Source organism: Leucopleurus acutus (genome assembly GCF_964270905.1).
Source record: "Leucopleurus acutus genome assembly, chromosome: 16".
Classification (NCBI taxonomy): Eukaryota; Metazoa; Chordata; class Mammalia; order Artiodactyla; family Delphinidae; genus Leucopleurus; species Leucopleurus acutus.
The window spans coordinates 61,272,826-61,293,856 of NC_139158.1; the positions used below are offsets into that span (position 1 = coordinate 61,272,826).

General features: G+C 46.1%; 1 protein-coding gene across 1 annotated transcript in view; it reads left to right on the forward strand.

The window, feature by feature from the left end:
• Nucleotides 1-233: 233 nt before the first annotated feature.
• The window catches only part of TTLL9 (tubulin tyrosine ligase like 9), a gene marked incomplete at its 3' end in the record, with an annotated part of 43,733 nt that continues 22,935 nt past the window's right edge, over nucleotides 234-21,031 (forward strand). Inside the window, exons 1-4 of the mRNA XM_082857823.1 lie at nucleotides 234-328; nucleotides 4,319-4,430; nucleotides 5,379-5,564; nucleotides 20,215-20,283. Of these exons, the coding sequence (XP_082713949.1) occupies nucleotides 273-328; nucleotides 4,319-4,430; nucleotides 5,379-5,564; nucleotides 20,215-20,283 (423 nt within the window). The 5' untranslated portion in view covers nucleotides 234-272. The remainder of the gene's footprint in view (nucleotides 329-4,318; nucleotides 4,431-5,378; nucleotides 5,565-20,214; nucleotides 20,284-21,031) is intronic.

The following is a 21,031-nucleotide window of genomic DNA, read 5'->3' on the forward strand; positions in this document are numbered from 1 at the left end:
AAAGGCACTGAAGACAATGATTGCTATTATTTTTCAATGATTCAAGATTCTATCATTCTCAATTTGATTATTTTGTTTCACGCTATGATGCTAAATTCTAAAATTCAGTAATTCTATGTTTTGGCATTTCCATGTACGGAACTTGACCTTTCTTCCTTTCCCTTTTTTCCTATCCCTGGACTGTCCTTGGGAAATAGTTGATTCTGAGCAAGTGTTCCATTGCCATGTCTTGCAGAGAGCAGAGAGCATCAATCCGGTTCAAGACCACTCCTATGAATACCCTCATGGATGTCCTTCACCACAGGCCAGGATGGGTGGAAGTAAAGGAGTAAGAAGCCCTCACCCCCAGCCTTGTTTCTCCTTCCCTTTGTCTCACAGGTCCTTGTCTCCCTTCGTTTTTGTCCCAGCTCCCTTGGGTGGCCACTGGGACTTGTCCCAATTTGGCTGTGACAGGGGCCGACATGTATTTAGCATTCACCATGTGTTAGGTGCATTACTGATGCCATCTCTGTCTTATTGAAGCCTTATAACCATCCAGAAAGATGTGAATATGTTCAGAAATATTAAGTCAATTGTTTAAGGTCACACAGCATGTAAGTGTCAGAGTGGGATTCAAACCCAGTTCAGTTTGACTATTCCACAGCCAGTGTCTTATAGCTCTCTATGCAACTATCACAGACCTGTGGGGTGAATCCTCCGGTGATGGCAGGTCCTGGCCACTTACTAGTTCTGTGACCTGGGACAAGTTTTTTGACCCCTAAGCCTACATTTCTTCTTCTATGCTGGGCCCTGGGGATACTGAGATGAAAAAGCAAACAATCCCTGGCACGTAGTAGGTGTTAATATTAGTGAAGGTTAAGGTTTGGATGCATGTAACAGGGACACAAAATAAAAGAGGCTTTGACAGACTAGAAGTTTATTTACCCCTCCCATTGAAGTCCAGATGTAGGAGGTTCAAAGATGGTATGGAAATGTGGAACCCATCTGCTTCCGTCTTTCCACTCTGCTATCCTTTGAGTGAGATCCTCATCCTCATGGTCTGAGGTGGAGTTCCTGTACATTCCAAGCAGCAGGAGGTAGGAAGGAGACAAGAAAAGGCATATCCTACCCTTGAAGGACACAACCCAGAAGTCCCTCACATTTCACTGGCCAGAACTTAGCCATGTGGACACACCTAGCTGCAAGGGAATCTGGAAAATGTAGACTACATTTTCCAGGTAAATGTTGGAAATTCTATGACTGGAGAAAAAGGAGAGAATAGATATGAGGGGTGAGGGCAACCAGCTACCCTGCCAGGGTCCTCAATAAATATTTGTTGCATAACAACAACTAAGCCTCCTAGACACTCTTCCACACTTTACACGCATGACCTCTTTGAATCATCCCAGTAAACCTTCCAGTAGGTGCTATCATCATCCCCATTTTCCTGATGAAAAAACTGGACAAAAAGGAAAAATATACCATGTTGGAAAGTGTTGGAATATACCATCTTGTCAGGGCTTGAGCTAGGGTTTTCACCTAGCCTGGCTGTCTGCAGAGTCCCAGGTTCAGCCTCCCTGTTCTAGCAGCCTCTCAGTAATTGAAGGAACAAATGAGTGAATAGGTGAATGCATGCTTCCTGCTGCCTGGTGCTGGAGTCTAGCAGAGGAGACAGACCCTTACTAAATCATCCCACAAAAAATTTAGGAATTGGCTGACAGTGACAAGCGTGGTATGGGGAATCCAAGATGGCAGAGTCCTCTCTCTGGCACTTTGGGGAGTATTACAGTGATGGTGATGATGGTGATGGTGGTGATGATGGTAGCTACTGTGGATTTTCCTTCTTGGTTCTTTCATGTATCACACTAATATCAGAATGAATTTTCCTTCCCTGGATCCAGAAGAACTGGATGTAGTGGAGGATGAGGCGGGGGAGGTGACCGGCAGGTATATGGGAAAAGGTACTGTCCTGACCTGCCACGTGATCTGAGGCTGCCCCCTGTTTCTCCTCAGCCTTCCTCCATGGTCAAGTGGAAGAAGGTCTGAGGGTTCGTCTGGTGCTGATAGTGTGGGGGTCCATGAAGCAGGTTGTTTCCTGGCTGATCCCAAATTGCCTCGAGAGTCCTCAAGTCAGGAAAGGCTAGAGGCCAGGGCCTTTACACCAGACATGGCTCGGTGAATGTGAGACCTTTTCCTTAGGACCTAAGCTGGGGTCTGGTATTTCCAGATAGAACGAGGTCCCAATTCAGACCATCAGCCTGTTAGGTCAGAGTTTGGAACAGATGTGGCCAGAGCTGTCCCCTCCCTTGCTTCCCACAAAGAAAGCTGTCCTTGATGCCTGGAACTGCAGCAACCATCTTGTGACCTTGAGGTGATGAGCATGAAGACAACATGTTAAGGATGGCAGAATGAGAAGGTAGAAAGAACCTGGATTTCCTGTTGGCCTTGTTGAGCAGTTCAATGTCTTCCTGGGCGATTTAAGAGCAACTTGACTGTGATAATCATGAAGATGGTGTACAAAATGAACAAACTTGTGGAATTAGAAAAGAATCCAAAATCCACATCATGGTCTACAAGGCCCTGTTTTTTGGGCCCTACTCCAGTTTCAGTGTCATCCCTTACATTTCTCCCTCCACTCTGGCTTTTTTTTCATATCCTTGAATGAGCCCTTTCCAACCTCAGGGCCTCAGTTCCTGTCCTTCCCACTCCTGGAACCCTCTCCCCACTGCCCTTGATCTGGCTGTCCCTCCTTACCATTCAGATCTAAGCTGAAAGGTCAGCTCCACAGGGTAGCCTCCACCTAAATAGGTTCCTCAGCTGCCCTGCCTCATGGCCTCCAACTGGGTTATTCCAACTGGGTTATAACATTTCACAATTCCTCATTAGAGAGTTGTGTATTTGTTTCCTTGTTTATTTTTTGTCTTCCCCACAGGACTGTATGTACCACCTAGCCAGGTGTTTTTGTTCCCCCTATATCCTTGCATCCAACATTGTCTCTGACACCAAGACAGCCTCAACACCTATGTGTTGTATGAATGAATGAATACTTCATTATTCATTCATTCATCCATTATTCATTCAACTAAAACAAAAGGTGGGTTTAAAAAAAAAAGCAAATTGTGAAAGGAAATAGACAAGAGTAGCTCTAACCACAGAGCTTGGAATCTGGAACCCGATGGCCTGAGTTCCAGTCCTGCTCTGCCACTTACTAGCTTATGAACTTAGGTGAGTTCCTTAACCTCTCTGTGCCTCACTTCACTCATCTTTAAAATGGGCATAATAAAAGAACCTAACACTTAACAGTTACTATGAGGATTAATGAGTTAATATTTGTAAAGTACTTAGAACAGTGTCTGGCACATGGGAAGTGGAAGTAAGTATTAGCCATTGGAAAGTTTTAAGAACATACCAAACGATGCCATGTGCCACATATGGATACACACATATATACACAGTAAAACTATAAAGACACTCATAGAAATGATTCCAAATTCAGTCTAATGGCTTCCTTTTGGACAGGAGAGTAGGAGATAGAATCAGTCAGGAATATACGCGGGGCTTCAGTTATATCTGTAATTTTTTACTCAAAAATTTGGAAGTAATCATGGTTGTGCATTTCATTTCCTGTCAAGTCTTTTTGAAGCACCTCCTCTGTGTACTCCAGCTCTGGTATCTGGATTTGGTAGATCAGTCTGGTTTCCTGTCCCCCTCTCTGGCAAGGTGGTGAAGAACAGGGTCAGAATTTGGAGTCGGGCAGGCTTGGGTGTGAATCCTGAGGCTGCCATGTCCTCACTGAGCAAGGCTGTCCCCGTCTTAGGGATCCAGGCGTGATCGTAGTCACTTCTGGGGCTGCTCTGAGGATTCAGTGAGAGGAGGGCTTTCTGAACTGGGAAGAGCTTATAAATGTTGCCTGTTTCCACTGCTTGGTAGTGTGGGCTCAGGGGTGGCTACTTGGATGCTTCCAGAGCCCAGGCAGGTAACATGAACAGGTAAGGTTGGCCCGTTGTCATGGGCCATAGGGCATGGTGGGGACTGTGATCTGGAGAGGGTGTGCCCTGTCTAAGGTGGTGGGTTCCAGGGGGCCTCTGGGCTCAACGTGGCCAGATCTGCTGATTGTTCGAAGGAAACCAGTAGCCTGGATTTTTGCAGGGACATTTCTGTAGTTTTCACTCTGGCCTCACAAAGTACACGGTGGGCAGCGACAGCCCGAGGCCACTTCCTTGAGACTTACCTGATGGACACACCGCTGCTTACCCCTCAGCTGCACCTCCCTGGGCCCCAGATCTCCAGCAGTGCTGAGGTCCTCAGGTCCTGACTTTTGTCCCACCCCCACCCCCAGTGAAGGGGAGTGGGATTTCTACTGGTGCGATGTTAGCTGGCTCCGGGAGAATTTCGACCACACCTACATGGATGAGCACGTGCGGATCAGTCACTTCCGAAACCACTACGAGGTGAGCTGGGTGGGCCCAGGGGACTGGGTGTGGCAATGAGCAGGGGCTGGCTTGGGGGTACAAGGACCAGAATGGAAGAGTACAAGGGAATTTGGGGTACATGCCAGGTGAGAGATATGTGCCCTAGATTCACGATGAGCTAAATAGTGTGAGGGAATAGGGATCTCAGACCTGAGGAACAGCCCACCTTGGGGAGGGGACTGAGGTCATGGGCCGTCTGACTTCAGGTGCGAAGGCTAAAGAAGCAGGATGCTTGAGGGATTATGTGATTTCAGGGTGAGGCAAATTGAGCTGTTTGGAGTCTGGAGATGGGAGAGAGCTTTGGGAGGAACCATACCACAAAGATGGGACTCAAGGGGCCAGTGGTGGGAGATTTAAAAAGTTTAGTGCAGCTTAGCAGTTAGAAAAAGAATTTTGGCATCAGACAGGCCGGGTCAAACCCTGGCTGTGCTGCCTGTTAGCTGGATAGCTCTGGGCAACTGACAACCTTCTGAGCCTCAGTTTCCTCACCTGTAAAGTGGGGATAATTATAGAATAGCAGGCTCTCAGTCAAAGCTACTCTTATTGTTACTCTTTTTTTAATCCTTTTTTTTTTAAGATTTATTTTTATTTATTTATTTTGGCTGGGCCGGGTCTTAGTTGAGGCACGTGGGATCTTCGTTGTGGCGTGTGGGATCTTTTAGTTGCAGCATGCAGGCTTCTTAGTTGCGGCATGCAGCATCTAGTTCCCTGACCAGGGACTGAACCCAGGCACCCTGCATTGGGAGCACAGAGTCCTTCCCACTGGACCACCAGGGGAGTCCCTCTTATTGTTACTCTTACCTTACAGAGAATGGGGGCTGTGGGGGGCAGTTGGTGGGGTGGTTGGAGAGGGGCCGTTGGTGGGACGGTTGGTGCAGGGCAGTGGGCATGAGCGCCAACGGCCTGCCTGTCCATCATGCTGCTCAGCTGACCCGCAAGAACTACATGGTGAAGAACCTGAAGCGCTTCCGGAAACAGCTGGAGCGCGAGGCAGGAAAGCTGGAGGCAGCCAAGTGCGACTTCTTCCCCAAAACCTTTGAGATGCCCTGCGAGTACCGTCTGTTTGTGGAGGAGTTTCGCAAAAACCCAGGAATCACCTGGATCATGAAGCCTGTGAGTGCCCAGTGCTGGGGACTAGGGAGAGGGGGTGTCCCAGGGACCAGAGCAGGGATCCTCCATTGACACAGGAGTCTGCCAATGGAGAAGGACAGGACTCTGCCTGGGAATTCAGCCTTAGATGCACCATCTGCCTTTCCCTAAAGAAGGGGTCCGCAACTCCCGGTCCGGAACCTGTTAGGAAGCAGATGCACAGCAGGAGATGAGCGGCGGGCGAGGGAGCAAAGCATCATCTGCCGCTCCCCATCGCTCTCCATTGCTCCCCATCGCTCCCCATCGCTCCCCATCACTCCCCATCCCTCCCCATTGCTCCCCATCACTCCCCATCGCTCCCCATCGCTCCCCATCACTCCCCATCTCTCCCCATTGCTCCATCTGCCGCTCCCCATCGCTCCCCATTGCTCCCCATCTCTCCCCATCGCTCCCCACCTCTCCCCACCTCTCCCCATCTCTCCCCATCTCTCCCCATCGCTCCCCATCGCTCCCCACCTCTCCCCATCTCTCCCCATCTCTCCCCATCGCTCCCCATCTTCCCCATCGCTCCCCAACTCTCCCCATCACTCCCCATTGCTCCCCATCTCTCCCCATCGCTCCCCATCTCTCCCCATCTCTTCCCATCACTCCCCATCGCTCCCCAACTCTCCCCATCACTCCCCATTGCTCCCCATCTCTCCCCATCGCTCCCCATCTCTCCCCATCTCTCCCCATCTCTTCCCATCTCTCCCCATCGCTCCCCATCTCTCCCCATCTCTTCCCATCTCTCCCCATCTCTCCCCATCGCTCCCCATCTCTCCCCATCTCTTCCCATCTCTCCCCATCTCTCCCCATCTCTTCCCATCTCTCCCCATCTCTCCCCATCTCTCCCCATCTCTCCCCATCTCTTCCCATCTCTCCCCATCACTCCCCATCGCTCTATCTGCCGCTACTCATTGCTCCCCATCGCTCGCATTACTGCCTGAACCACCCCCCACCCTCACCCCTGTCCGTGGGAAAAATTGTCTTCCACAAAACTAGTCCCTGGTGCCAAAAAGTTTGGGGACCACTGCCCTAAAGGACTGACTACATCTCCTCCTCTCTGCAGTGTGTGGACCCAGCACCTATGACTGCTGGTATACAGTAGATGCTCAATAAATGTTCACTAGATAAACAAGTAATCCTCAGGACACCAAGGCAGGGAATCCAGAGTCTCTCTTCCTGAAATGAATGAAAACAATGGCCAGGCTGTGAGAAGTGCTTTACTTGCATTGCCCCACTTCTTGTAATGGTCCTTGGGAGGAGGTATTACCAGCCCCATTTTAAAGATGAGGAGCCTGAGACCTATTCATTCAAGCATCCCACAAATGCTTATTGAGCACTTGCCATGTGCCAGGCACAGAACTAGATGGTGGGGATACAGCTCTCAGCAAGTCAGACGTGGGTCTCTGCCCTCCTTGAGGGCAGACAATGTGCAGAGGATACACGTGTGATTATAGCTGTGCTAAGTGTCAATAAGGAGAATGGTGCCAGCAGAGGAAACAGCAGGAGGATTTCCCCCAGCCCTTCAGCAGGCTTCTCGGAAGAAGTGAGAGATTGGGCTCTGAGACCAAACCCCTTGGTTCAAATATTAGCTGTACCACCTGCTGTGTGACCTCAGGCAGATTACTTAACTTCTCTGTGTCCCGGTTTCCCCATCTGCAAAGTGAGAATAACTATAGCACCTATCACATAATGTTGTGTGACTAAATGAGTTAACACAGGTACAGCACATATTAGGTCCTCAATGAATGATAGTTGTTGTTGTTATAAGAATTAGTATTGAAAAACAAACAAACAAAAGAAAACAAATAAATTTTTTAAAAAGAATTAGTATTGAGCTTCAACCTGAAGGATGCAGACGAGTCAGCCTGGAGAAGGGCAGAGGTAGGGAAGAGCATTCCAGGAAGAGGGAACTGCATGACCAAAGGCCTTGCATCTGGAGGAAGCCCTAGATCAAGAAACTGAGTGGCAGGCAAGGGTACCAGAGCACCTGCCGGCCCCTCAGCCCTTCCTCGTGCCAGGACTGGCTCTCACCACAATGCCACCATAGCCTTGAATGGCATCATCAAAGCCCCCCTAGTATTTTCTGGGATTGGAAATGTGCTTGGCCCCAGGAAGGGAGTTGGGGGGTAAGGTAGGAGGGGGCAGCCCCCCTTGTGGAGCTGGAGATGGGCTAGTGTTGGCTCATGCAGATTTAGCCAATAGCACAGGTGAGTGGAGGGGGAAACTGGCAAAAAACACCAAGTGCTCCCAAAGAGGACAGAGCCAGGATTTACCCAGGCCTCCTGAAGTCTCACTGGAAGGCTCGGCCCCCTTCCCAGGAAGGCGGGAAGGCCAGCGAGGAGGGCTCAGAAGGGTGTTAGGCAGATGAACACTGCAACCCACCGGGCGGATCCCAATTCCCACCATTATCTCCTCAGACAAATGGTAATTTGTGCAAATTGGGAACAAGCAATTGCATATTAAGTTGATTCCTTTCCCAGCCCCCGCCTTTGTTAGCAGCAGAGACAGCTGTAATTAAGAGGAGGAATCTTGGCTCCGTGTGTGTGTGTGTGTGTGTGTGTGTGTGTGTGTGTGTGTGTGTGTGTGTGTGTCCTCTCTCCTGAATCGCTGAGGCGCCCTGTCTGGCGTGGAGAGTGGGTGCTTCTAGTTAGAAGCCTGGTTCTGATTCTGATCCACCACTTATGAGCTGTGTGATCCTCAGCAGGTTACTAAACCCCTCTCAGTCCATTTCCTCGTCTGTAAAACGGCCTTAATGGGTATACCTGCCTTACAGGGTTGTGAGAGGGTTCAGGGAAGTTACACATGAATTATACAAGCTGTATAAAGGGCTTGGCACTTAGGTACCCAATAATTAACCGTTTTTATTGTTATCACCGAGAGTCCAGACAACACTGCCTCTTCCCCCTGCCCCTGGGGAGCACTGGGTCAGTGCTTCCCAAATTTTAACGTGCTCACAAATCATCAGGGATCTGGCTAAAATGCAGAGCCCCTTTCAGCAGGTCTGGGTGGGGCCTGAGAGTCTGCATTGCTAACCACCTCCCAGTGATGCCACTGGGGCTGGTCCACAGACAACACTTTGAGTAGTGAGAATATAGAGGGGCAGTTCTCAAACTTGAGAATTTTCTGGAAATCTTATTAAAGCACACACCCCCAGAGTGTTGGCTTCAGTAAGCCTGGTGTGGGGCCTGAGAATATGCATTTCTAACAAATTCCCAGGTGCAGCGGTCAGGGATCTCCATGGAAACGGAACCGTTAGTGTGTGTATAAGGAAGTGGCTGTGTGATATTGCGGGAGCTGGTGAGTCTGAAATCTGTGAGGGCAGAAAACTCAGGCAGGATTTCTCTGTTACAGTCTTGAGGCAGAATTGCTTTCTTTTTCCAGAAGCCTCAAGTTTTGCTCTTAAGCCCTCACCTGATTGGATGAAGCTCGCCCAGATGATCCAGACTGATATCTTTTATTTAAAGTCTGCTGATGTTAGATGTTAATCACCTCTATAAAATACCTTAACAGCAACATCTAGACGAGCATTTGACCAAACAAGTGGACACCATTGCCCAGCCAGGTTGACACACGCAATAAACCATCATACCAGGTTATGAGGATGCTACCGGTCTGGGTACCACACTCTGAGAACCACTGAGCTAGATCATTAGCTCTGGGATCCTGTTGTTTGGATTCCTTTGGTGTGGGGAAAAGTTAAAAAAGAAAAAATGTTCACATAGTTGCAGTGGCCGGGCCAGTTGGGGCAGCCACCCACCTGCCTTTTCCCTCAGATGTCTCCTCTGCCCTGTTCCCCAGGGCCTGCGAGCCTCCACCTTCCTCTTCGTGACGGCAGAGCAGTCCCAGAAAGAGGGGTTTGAGTTGGACTCAGAAGGGAGCAGGCAGCATCACCCCCTTCACGCCACCCCATCAGTCTAGTGTAAAGCCCATCTCAATCCAAACGTTTTTTTCCATCTAAGTGTTCTCCCCTCCCACCAGCCCAGGCCCTCTGGTTTGTCAGGGAAACGGACAGGACCCAGATCATAGGGACCACGCTTGCCCCTCTAACCTCCCTTGTGTGGCTAGGAAGCAGGTGCTGGGCTCTCAGGACCCTGTCTGTCCGTCTCTCTGTGTGTCCACAGAACTGGTCTAACGCTTCACTCAGGGCTGTGAGCATCCTGGGCAACCACTGTGCTGCTCTGGGCTTTGGGGGGCCTCTGTCCAAAGTGCAGGATGGTAAGAGCCGAGTTTTAACATTCTCTTACGCGGGTTTACCCCAACCAGAGCTTCTCACACTTTTTCACTGAAATCTCCCAAGAGTTGAGATGTTTTGGATGCAGATAACAGAAAACCCAGTTCACAGTAGCTCAAACAAGAAGGCAGGGGTTCTGAACTGTTCTCTTTGGCATCTGGTGTAATGTGTGGACCCCATCACAGAATAGCATTTTTAAACACATAACATAAAGTATGTTTGATTATAAAAGAAAGCAACTGTATCAAAAAACAGTTACAAGCTGTGTTTGTCTGGCTCCTCTGAGAAACAGATTTAACAGGCCAGAGTTTGGCCTGTGAGACGAGGCAGAGGGAGCCTGGGGAGGCTGAGGGAGCTGTCACCCCACCAAGGCCAACCCCAGTGAGGGAGAGAGGGAAGGAAGGGTGGGCGAAGTCTCCTAATGCCCTGTGGCCTGACGGAAGTTCAACGAGGCCTGCGGAGGCCTCAAGCCCAAGTCGCTGTCAGGAGTCCCCTGTCTCCCAGGAGTGGGCCAGCCTTCAGGTCCTTGCATCGAGAAGATGCAAGAAATGTTTAACAAAGATCTAGAAGAATTAAAGAACAAACAAACAGAGATGAAAAATTCAATAACTGAAATGAAAAATACACTAGAAGGAATCAATAGCAGAATAACTGAGGCAGAAGAACAGATAAGTGACCCAGAAGACAGAATGGTGGAATTCACTGCTGCAGAACAGAATAAAGAAAAAAGAATGAAAAGAAATGAAGACAGCCTAAGAGACCTCTGGGACAACATTAAACGCAACAACATTCACATTATAGGGGTCCCAGAAGGAGAAGAGAGAGAGAAAGGACTCGAGAAAATATTTGAAGAGATTATAGTCGACAACTTCCCTAACATGGGAAAGGAAATAGCCACCCAAGTCCAGGAAGCACAGTGAGTCCCATACAGGATAAACCCAAGGAGAAACACACTGAGACACATAGTAATCAAACTAGCAAAATTGAAGACAAAGAAAAATTATTGAAAGCAGCAAGGGAAAAACGACAAATAACATACAAGGGAACACCCATAAGGTTAACAGCTGATTTCTCAGCAGAAACTCTATAAGCCAGAAGGGAGTGGCATGATATACTTAAGGTAATGAAAGGGAAGAACCTACAACCAAGATTATTCTACCTGGCAAGGATCTCATCCAGATTTGATGGAGAAATCAAAAGTTTTAAGACAAGCAAAAGCTAAGAGAATTCAACACCACCAAACCACCTCTACAACAAATGCTAAAGGAACTTCTCTAAGTGGGAAACACAAGAGAAGGAAAGGACTTACAAAAACAAACCCAAAACAATTAAGAAAATGGTAATAGGAACATACATATTGATAATTACCTTAAAGGTGAATGGATTAAATGCCCCAACCAAAAGACACAGGCTTGCTGAATGGATACAAAAACAACACTCATATATATGCTGTCTACAAGAGACCCACTTCAGACCTAGGGGCACGTACAGACTGAAAGTGAGGGGATGGAAAAAGATATTCCATGCAAATGGAAATCAAAAGAAAGCTGGAGTAGCAATACTCGTATCAGATAAAATAGACTTTAAAATAAAGAATGTTACAAGAGACAAGGAAGGACACTACATAACGATCAAGGGATCAATCCAAGAAGAAGATATAACAATTATAAATATATATGCACCCAACATAGGAGCACCTCAATACATAAGGCAACTGCTAATAGCTATAAAAGAGGAAATCGACAGTAATACAATAATAGTGGGGGATTTTAACACCTCACTTACACCAATGGACAGATCATCCAAACAGAAAATTAATAAGGAAACACAAGATTTAAATGACACAATAGACCAGATAGATTTAATTGATATTTATAGGACATTCCATCCAAAAACAGCAGATTACATTTTCTTCTCAAGTGCACACAGAACATTCTCCAGGATACATCACATCTTGGGTCACAAATCAAGCCTCAGTAAATATAAGAAAATTGAAATCATATCCAGCATCTTTTCTGACCACAACGCTATGAGATTAGAAATCAATTACAGGGAAAAAGACATAAAAAACACAAACACACATGGAGGCTAAACAATACGTTACTAAATAACCAAGAGATCACTGAAGACATCAAAGAGGAAATCAAAAAGTACCTAGAGACAAATGCCAACGAAAACATGGTGATACATACCTATGGGATGCAGCAAAAGGAGTTCTAAGAGGGAAGTTTATAGCAATACAAGCCTACCTCAAGAAACAAGAAACATCTCAAATCAACAATCTAACCTTACACCTAAGGGAACTAGAGAAAGAAGAACAAACAAAACCCAAAGTTAGCAGAATGAAAGAAATCATAAAGATCAGAGCAGAAATAAATGAAATAGAAACAAAGAAAACAATAGCAACGATCAGTAAAACTAAAAGCTGGTTCTTTGAGAAGATAAACAAAATTGATAAACCATTAGCCAGACTCATCAAGAAAAAGAGGGAGAGGAGTCAAATCAATAAAATTAGAAATGAAAAAGGAGAAGTTACAACAGACACCGCAGAAATACAAATCATCCTAAGAGACTACTACAAGCAACTCTATGCCAATAAAATGGACAACCTGGAAGAAATGGACAAATTCTTAGAGAGTTATAACCTTCCAAGACTGAACCAGGAAGAAACAGAAACTATGAACAGACCAGTCACAAGTAATGAAATTGAAACTGTGATTAAAAATCTTCCAACTAACAAAAGTCTAGGACCAGATGGCTTCACAGGTGAATTCTATCAAACATTTAGAGAAGAGCTAACACCCATCCTTCTGAAACTCTTCCAAAAAACTGTGGAGGAAGGAACACTCCCAAACTCATTCTATGAGGCCACCATCACCCTGATACCAAAACCAGACAAAGATACTACAAAAAAAGAAAATTACAGACCAATATCACTGAAGAATATAGATGCAAAAATCCTCAACAAAATACTAGCAAACAGAATCCAGCAACACATTAAAAGGATCATACACCATGATCAAGTGGGATTTATCCCAGGGATGCAAGGATTCTTCAATATATGCAAATCAATCAATGTGATACACCATATTAACAAATTGAAGAATAAAAACCATATGATCATCTCAATAGATGCAGAAAAAACTTTTGACAAAATTCAACACCCATTTATGATAAAAACTCTCCAGAAAGTGGAGCATAGAGGGAAACTACCTCAACATAACAAAGGCCATATATGACAAACCCACAGCAAACATCATTCTCAATGGTGAAAAACTGAAAGCATTTCCTCTAAGATCAGGAATGAGACAAGGACGTCCACTCTCACTACTATTATTCCACATAGTTTTGGAAGTCCTAACCATGGTAATCAGAGAAGAAAAAGAAATAAAAAGAATACAAATTGGAAAAGAAGAAGTAACTCTGTCACTGTTTGCAGATAACATGATACTATACATAGAGAATCCTAAAGATGCCACCAGAAAACTACTAGAGCTAATCAATGAATTTGGTAAAGTTGCAGGATACAAAATTAATGCACAGAAATCTCTTGCATTCCTATACACTAAAAATGAAAAATCTGAAAGAGAAATTAAGGAAATACTCCCATTTACCATTGCAACAAAAAGAATAAAATACCTAGGAATAAACCTACTTAGGGAGACAAAAAACCTGTATGCAGAAAACTAGAAGACACTGATGAAATAAATTAAAGATGATACAAACAGAGAGATATAGCATGTTCTTGGATTGGAAGGATGAATATTGTGAAAATGACTATACTACCCAAAGCAATCTACAGATTCAATGCAATCTCTATCAAATTACCAATGGCATTTTTCACAGAACTAGAACAAAAAGTCTTAAAATTTGTATGGAGACAAAAAAGACTCCCAGTAGCCAAAGCAGTCTTGAAGGAAAGAAACGGAGCTGGATGAATCAGACTCCCTGACTTCAGACTATACTACAAAGCTACAGTAATCAAGACAATATGCTACTGGCACAAAAACAGAAATATAGATCAATGGAAGAGGATAGAAAGCCCAGAGATAAACCCATGCACCTATGGTCAACTATGACAAAGAAGGCAAGGATATACAATGGAGAAAAGACAGTCTCTTCAATAAGTGGTGCCAGGAAAACTGGACAGCTACATGTAAACGAATGGAATTAGAACACTCCCTACCACCATACACAAAAATAAAGTCAAAATGGATTCAAGACCTAAATGTAAGACCGAACACTATAAAACTCTTAGAGGAAAACATAGGAAGAACACTCTTTGACATAAACGACAGCAAGATCTTTTTTGATCCACCTCCTAGAGTAATGGAAATAAAAACAAAAATAAACAAATGGGACCTAATGAAACCTAAAAGCTTTTGCAAAGCAAAGGAAGCTACAAACAAGACGAAAAGACAACCCTCAGAATGGGAGAAAATATTTGCAAACGAATCAATGGACAAAGGATTAATCTCCAAAATATATAAACACCTCATGCAGCTCAATATTAAAAAGACAAACAGCCCAATCCAAAAATGGCCAGAAGACCTAAATAGACATTTCTCCAAAGAAGACATACAGATGGCCAAGAAGCACATGAAAAGCTGCCCAACATCACTAGTTATTAGGGAAATGCAAATCAAAACTACAATGAGGTATCACCTCACACCAGTTAGAATGGGCATCATCAGAACATCTACAAACAACAAATGCTGGAGAAGGTGTGGAGAAAAGGGAACCCTCTTGCATTGCTGGTGGGAATGTAAATTGATACAGCCACTATGGAGAACAGTATGGAGGTTCCTTAAAAAACTAAAAATAGAATTACCATATGATCCAGCAATCCCACTCCTGGGCATATTCCCTGAGAAAACCATAATTCAAAAAGTCACAGGCACCCCAATGTTCATTGCAGCACTATTTACAATAGCCAGGTCATGGAAGCAACGTAAATGCCCATTGACAGACAAATGGATAAAGAAGATGTGGTACATATATACAATGGAATATTGTTCAGCCATAAGAAGGAATGAAATTGGGTCATTTGTAGAGACGTGGATGAATCTAGAGACTGTCATACAGAGTGAAGTAAGTCAGAAAGAGAAAAACAAATATCGTATATTAACGCATGTATGTGGAACCTTGAAAAATAGTACAGATGAACTGGTTTCCAGGGCAGAAATTGAGACACAGATGTAGAGAACAAACATAGGGACACCAAGGGGGGAAAGCGGTGTGGGACGGGGGTGGTGGTGTGAAGAATTGGGAGATTGGGAGTGACATGTATACACTAATATGTATAAAATGGATGACTAATAAGAACCTGCTGTATAAAAAAATAAATAAAATTAAATTTAAAAAAAAAGCAAATTTGCGTAGCTTGTTATAATTTATATCCAACCTCAGTGTCTACCTTTGCAAAGTTTTGGGACTAATGGTACATGGAACCTAACTGAGATGCTGTGATTTAAATAAGAGAGGATTTTTTATTCAAATTAAGTACATATAGGATTCCAGCTTTAGTGGGCGTTACTGTCTCCCCAGTATCCATTCCACTGCGGCTCCCCCATTCTATAGTGTAGATTCTATTTGGACTGAGTTTTTCCAGGTGATTCCATCTGTATCGCCCATGTTTTCCTGTCTCCTCAGTAAAATTCTCTCACTTCCATTTTATGAATTTTGTCAAGTGGCCCCTTAGTTATCTATAAATGCGTAATTCTAATTACACATAATTCCAGTGTTTCCCTTTGGTGTTTGGAGGCTATCTTTAAGGGGTCTGAGATTTTCTGTCCCTTTTCCTGTTGACAAAGGGAGAAAAGCAAAACCACTTCTATAGTAGTATCATATGCAATAGTTTTCTTGTAGTTATCCCTCCACATAATTATAGCCAACACTCAACTGTCCTTTAAGAAAATTCATGATATGACTTTCTAGACAGAATTTAGAAACTAATTAATTACAATACAACAGACTTCTTTACCAAAAATACATTCAAGGGCTCCTTTTAAAAAGCAAAGTTCTGTTGCACATAATTAAAGAATCATAGACCTTGACGGGTCTTTTATGATCATCTTTACAAATAAATTGAGACGAAGTATTCTTTTCAAGGGAATGATCACTTTGTTATTTTCACCCAGTGTTTTCACCCAATGGGATCTATGTAGCCATAATAAAGAACCAGGACATTCTATACGAGCTGAAATGGAGAGATGCTCAGGATAGAACGTGAAGTTGAAAAAGGTGCAAGCTGGTCAATCTTAGCATCTCTAGATGTGGAGCAAACAGACAACTGGGACGGAATAGCACCAGCTGTGTATTCTTGCCAAAAAGGGGAACCTGAATGTAACCAAACCTCTAGAGCTAAGTTTCATTTATAGGAAATACAAAGAAAAGAGGAATACTTTAAATGGTGCTACAAGGAAACAGACCAACCCAGAATATGGAACAGTGCACAGGACAATTGGTTTGTACACGTAGTCAATGGCAGGGGGAAAGGAGGGAGGACTGTCCTCAATTAAAAGAGACTTAGGTGTCATAACAACCAAATGCAATGTAGGGAGCTGTTTAGGTCTGGACTTAAACCTATTATAAAAGGACATTTTTGAGATAATCAGGGGCATTTGATTATAGACTGAAGAATCAGACACTAAGACATCATTATTAATTATGTCTTGTATGATAATGGTATTATGGTTATATAGCACAGTGTCAATTTTTTGAAAACAAGATGCGCACAAGTCTAAGGGTGAAATAACATGACATCTGGGATTTGTTTTAAAATGAAAGTTCGATAATTTTGAATTTGTGTATTGGGAGTATGTACTATTCTCTGCTTTTGATATGTCAGAAAATTTTAATGTAAAATAGTAAATAGAGGGCTTCCCTGGTGGCGCAGTGGTTGAGAGTCCGCCTGCCGATGCAGGGGACGCGGGTTCGCGCCCCGGTCTGGGAGGATCCCACATGCCGCGGAGCGGCTGGGCCCGTGAGCCATGGCTGCTGAGCCTGCGCGTCCGGAGCCTGTGCTCCGCAACGGGAGAGGCCACAGCAGTGAGAGGCCCGCGTACCGCAAAAAAAAAAAGAAAGAAAAAAGAAAATGCAAGGTGAAAAAAATAAAGCTTTAATGAGGAAATGTGTGTAAAATCCTTGTGCCTGGTTCATTGTCGAGAAGTATTAGCTTCTAATATCACCATTATTTAGGAACTATTCCCCTAAAGTTCTGTTTCTGTTGCTGCGTCCCCAAACTCCGTGGCTTGAAACAACAATCATCTCTTATTTAGCTCATGAGCCTCCGGCTTGGGCAGCACTTGACAGGGAAGGTTCATGGCTGCTCCAGCGTCTACCTGGGCGGATTTACTGAGGGCTGGAGGACTCACTGCCAAGCTGACCCACTCGCTCCGCTAGCAAGCTGGTGCTGGCTGCTGGCTGGGAGTTCAGCCAGGGTTGGGGGCTGGAAGACTCAGTTGCCCCCAGTGTGGGCTTCTCCACGTGACCCGAGCTTCCTCACAGCATGGTGGCTGGGTTCCAAGGGTGACCATCTCCAAAGAGAAAGCTGTGTGGAAGCTGTGTTGCCTTTTATGACCCAGCACTGGAATTCCCACAGCATCACTTCTGCTGTACACAATTAGTTGAGACAGTCCTGAAGGCTCACGCAGATTCAAGGGGAACGGACATTGACTTTCCTCTTGTTGGAAGGTGGTGGGTAGCAAGGTTGGGGAAGACATGTGGGACTGGGAATATCGTTGTGATTGCTTTTGGAAACGACAGTCTGGTGGGGCTAGATGTTAGGTGATTTCCAGTCTCGACAACTCTGATATATCACCACGCAGGAAGTTTATTTTCCACTCTTTAGGATTATTCCAGGACATCTCCTGGAATAGGCATGTCAGTGACAAACAAGGCTTTAAGCAATAAAGGCTTTTCATTATCTTATATAACAAGAAAGCTGGAGGTAGGCAGTTCCAGGTTTAGGGATGTGCTCAAAGGTGCCATTAAAAGCCCGGGGTTCTTCTCTTTGTCCACTCTGCCTCCTCAGTGTGTTGGGTTTCTGTCATCAAACTTGTCACCTTATGGATGTGAGATGGCTGTTGTAGTTGCAGGTATCACCTCCTCAGATGCAGCATTTGAACAAGGGGCAGACATTTTCTCTCTCTCTCTCTCTCCCCCTCCACCCCCAATCTCTCCCCAACCCTAATATTTTTAACAAGGATGAAATTCTTTCCTCAAAGCCCCAAGCAGATATCTCCTTAGGTCTCTTTGGCCAAAACGGGTCACATGGTTTCCATTAGCTGCAAGGGAGGCTGGGAAAACAAGTATCTGGTCTTTCTAGCCTCCATCCTGAGAGGTGGGCTTTGTCAGCCAGGAACAAGAGGAAGTGGAATGGCTTTAGGGAAGTCAGCCAACAGGGGTGGGGGTGGCAGTTCCTAGATCAAAAGGTATGAACTGTTAAAAAAAAGTTTTTTAATTGAAGTTTAATAAAACAGAAAGTTCCCAAATTATTAAGGATATAGCTTGATGAATTTTCACAAGGTGAACACTAGTACCCAGATTATACACAGAGCATTGCCAACCCCTCAGCAGCTCCCCCAGACCCCTTTCCACCCACCACCCCCAGTCACTGACGGTATAGGTTCTTTTTGTCTGTTTTGGGACTTTATATAATTGGAATCATGCAGTACAGCTACACTGTGTCTGGTTTCTCTCCTTCAACATTATGTCTGTGCGATTCGTCCATACTGATGTGGGTAACTGTAAATTGTTAAGCATTGTTGTACACTATTCCATTGAGAGAATATTTATTCATTTGAGAGTTTCAAGGTTGGAGTTATTATGAATTGTGCTGTTTGGACATTGCTGTGCATGTCCATGGATGTCCACGTGCACACGTTTCTGTCACGGAGTTACCTAGGAGAGGAATCACTGGGTCACAGGGGTGCCTGCCTTCAGTTTTAGTGGATGCTGCCCAACAGTTTCCCAACAATGCAGTGTGTGAGCGTTCCAGTTTCTCCACATCCTCACCAACACTTGGTAGTGTCTGCCTTTACTTTTAGCCATTCCTGGGGAGTGTGTAGTGCTATCATATTGGGGTTTTCATTTGCGTTTCCCTGAAGACTATGGGTCAGTGCCTTTTCATTGCTTACTCTGGGTCATCTCTCGCGAAGTGCCCAGTCAAGTCTTTGCACAGCTGTGAACCGTTGGAAGCCCTGGATGCACACTGAGTAATTGTTTTCCCAAAGAGCTGTGCACGTGTGGCTGCCCCTGCACCACTGCCAGTGCTCCAGTATTTTGGGCACCCCATCTTCTGGGCACACACACCCTGAACCAGGGTGCACAGCATGGCAGGCAGAGCAGGGCTGGGTTTTTAGCTCCCACTGCCCCCACCGCTGGAAGCCCTTCTTGCAACAACCCGCGGCCATGCCTGATGGCCCTGCCCGCCTCACATCGTACCAAGAGCCTCGCTTTGACCAGCTGGGCCATGCTCAGAAGAGATGAGAACGAAATGAGAGTTTGCTCAGGCTGGGCGCATTTATGCTGGAGAAAAAATGGCTCCGGGGCACTTGCTCAGGGGCTGCAAATAACCAAAGGGCTGTTCTGGGGCCCAGGAACCAGATTTGTTGTAGGAGGCCTAGAGGCCAGAACCAGGCAGACGAATTTTAACTCAACACAGGTTAAGCTGTGAAAGTTCCATGAGGTCTGGGTTACTGCTGTAGCATAAAGCCAAGCACAGAGTAGGCACCTAATATGTACCTTCTGGATGAAATGACTGCTTAATAGAGCTATCCTGCCGTGGAATGGGCTGTCAAGGGGTGGGGGCAGGTAGTGAGCTCCCCGGCACTGTGGATGTGCAAGGTCAGGCAGGTGACCATTGTGGAGGGATGTCACAGAGGGAGCAATGCCTTTGGTGCCTGCTGCTCTGCATGGTATGAAAGCTTCTCCCAACCCCTAGACTCTGTGAAGCTTTGAATTATCCATGCTGGGATTCAATAAAGGCAGGCTGATTGCAGTATTAGCTGAAGCAAAATCTAATTAGGAAGGCAAATTGATTTCCAAAAAAAGAAGTGGATGATGTGTTCCCAGGACTGTTAGAAATGGCTTTTTAATTGTCTGCTCCTTTGTATTATTCATGCAATTGTGTGCCTTTGTGAGCTCAGTCGGTCTCTCACTTTCCTTCCCACTTCCCTCTCTCCCTCCCACCATGCTTAGCACCTTCTCTGTCCCAACCCCTTCAAGGCTGGGCTGGGCCATTCCTCAGGGACAGCTGGGGGGCCCTTGGGGACGGAAACAGAAAAATGCTGGGGAGGGGCCCCTGGGGAGGGGCCCCAGGCCCCCAAGCCCAGGGGCCAACAGGGAACCACACAGAGCTGAGAGCCAACCTTTCTGCCCTCACCCCCACCCCAGGTAGCCCGGTCGCAGGGGAAGGGCATCTTCCTCTTCCGGAGGCTGAAGGACATCATGGACTGGAAGAAGGTGAGCTTGCCCCTCCCCCTTCCTCCCCAAACCCTCCTTTGCCCTTGCATGGATGAGGGGCCCCTCCTCCTTGCCCTCAAAGCTTGGAGGGCTGGCCAAGAAGCTCTGCCTGCAGGCCTGCCTATGGGTGCAGGGTCTCTGGAGCCAAATTGCCTGGGTTCAAATCCTGACCTTGCCACTTAATAGCTGTGTGACCTTGGGCAAGTCATTTCACCTCTCTGGGCCCCTGTGAATCAGTGAGTTAATATGTCTAAGAGAACGGTGCATTCTTTTCCTGGGCTTCCTGCTCACCTGGCTGCAGAGAGTTTGGCTAACTCTTCCTCCAGGTCCTGGACTGAGCCTGAGGCAGGTCCCTCCCTCCCCCAACCCCGTCTTTGTCACAGCAGAAATCCTGGTCCCAATCCTGCCTCAGCAGCTGTGTGGTCCTGGGGAAACTGCTGAGCCCCTTAGGGATGACAATGTGCAGGGTGGGTGTGAGGGGCAGGATGACAGAACTCCACAACGGGCACCGACCGTGTCAGCAGGCTCACAGCAGGTGCTCAATAAATGAACTTTTCCTCCCCACCGTGTGTCCTGATTCCTCCCATGAAACTGTCGGGGCACCGCCGCGAAGAAGCTCACCAGCTTGGGGGCTTAGCCGGCTCCGAGCACTGTCAACCCCTCTGGCAGCAGCATGACTATAGGTGGGGGTAGCCCTGGGTCCCAGAAAGAGAAGACCTGGCTGCCTCGATATTGAAGCAGCTTGGGG